General features: G+C 67.9%; 1 protein-coding gene across 1 annotated transcript; it reads right to left on the bottom strand.

Moving 5' to 3' along the window:
* Window positions 1-13: 13 nt before the first annotated feature.
* Window positions 14-830, bottom strand: LOC104998118 (taperin-like; the record flags this gene model as incomplete). The annotated part of the gene is made up of 2 exons (XM_010853170.1): window positions 272-830; window positions 14-181 (listed from the first exon to the last, which is right to left on the bottom strand). Coding segments are annotated over exons 1-2 (400 nt in total), but the record flags the coding sequence as incomplete, so codon positions are not given.
* Window positions 831-836: the final 6 nt, after the last annotated feature.

Below are 836 nucleotides of genomic sequence, written 5' to 3'. Positions count from 1 at the left end.
GGCATGTCCAGGCGTTGGAGCCCCCATCTTGCCCACCTTCCCTGGGCTCCCATCCACCACCTGGCCCTGCTCACCATGACCTCCTTGGACGGGGCCTCCTCCGCGCTCAGAGTCCGCTCCAGCACCTGCTCCGGCCACTTGCTGAAAGCCACGGAGTGCTTCGGTGTGTAGCTGGACAGGCCTGCAGGCCGAATGGGCGCACGTGTGGCTGCAGTCCCACGGCCTGGGCTGCCCCACCCCGTCCTGCCTGCCCGCCCCGACGAGCACTCACCAGAGCTGCCATCTGGCAGCCGTGGGCTCTCGGGCCCCACGCTGCTCACAAACGTGGCCCGGGGCAGGAAGAGCGCGAGGGGCTTCTCCGCTGCACCATCAGGGCCGTAAGCCTCCGCATCCTCCTCTGCGTCCCCCTCCTCCTCCTCCTCTGCCTCCGCCTCCTGCAGGGAGCTCTCGGGGGGGTACTCAAATGTGGTCTGCAGGCTCTTGTCGTTGAAGGAGATCTTCATCTGGGGGCAGGCGGCACATCAGCAAAGGCCCCACTGCGGGCCTTGGGGGTCCTCCAGCTGGACGGAGCTGGGTGCAGGGCCCCCCAGGGTGCAGTGGGGACGTCAGACCAGAGCAGGAGCCCAGCACTCCATTGGCCCCGCGGTAGGGGCTGCCCTTCATCAGAGAAGACCCTCCACCTGGACCCTCAGACAGATGTCCGCCTGCAGCCTGGGCCCTGGCCGCCCCCTCCCACCCCACGGTCCCCTCACTCCTAGTGACCATCGCTCCCAAGGCCCAGACCCCAGCCAGCACCAGGAACCCTAAGCCAGGGGGTCTCCAGATGCCTCCAAGGT

Source organism: Bison bison, unplaced genomic scaffold, assembly GCF_000754665.1.
Source record: "Bison bison bison isolate TAMUID 2011002044 unplaced genomic scaffold, Bison_UMD1.0 scf7180017524164, whole genome shotgun sequence".
Lineage (NCBI taxonomy): Eukaryota > Metazoa > Chordata > Mammalia > Artiodactyla > Bovidae > Bison > Bison bison.
Note: the sequence above shows the minus strand (reverse complement) of the source record. Positions and strands in the feature narration are given on the sequence as shown.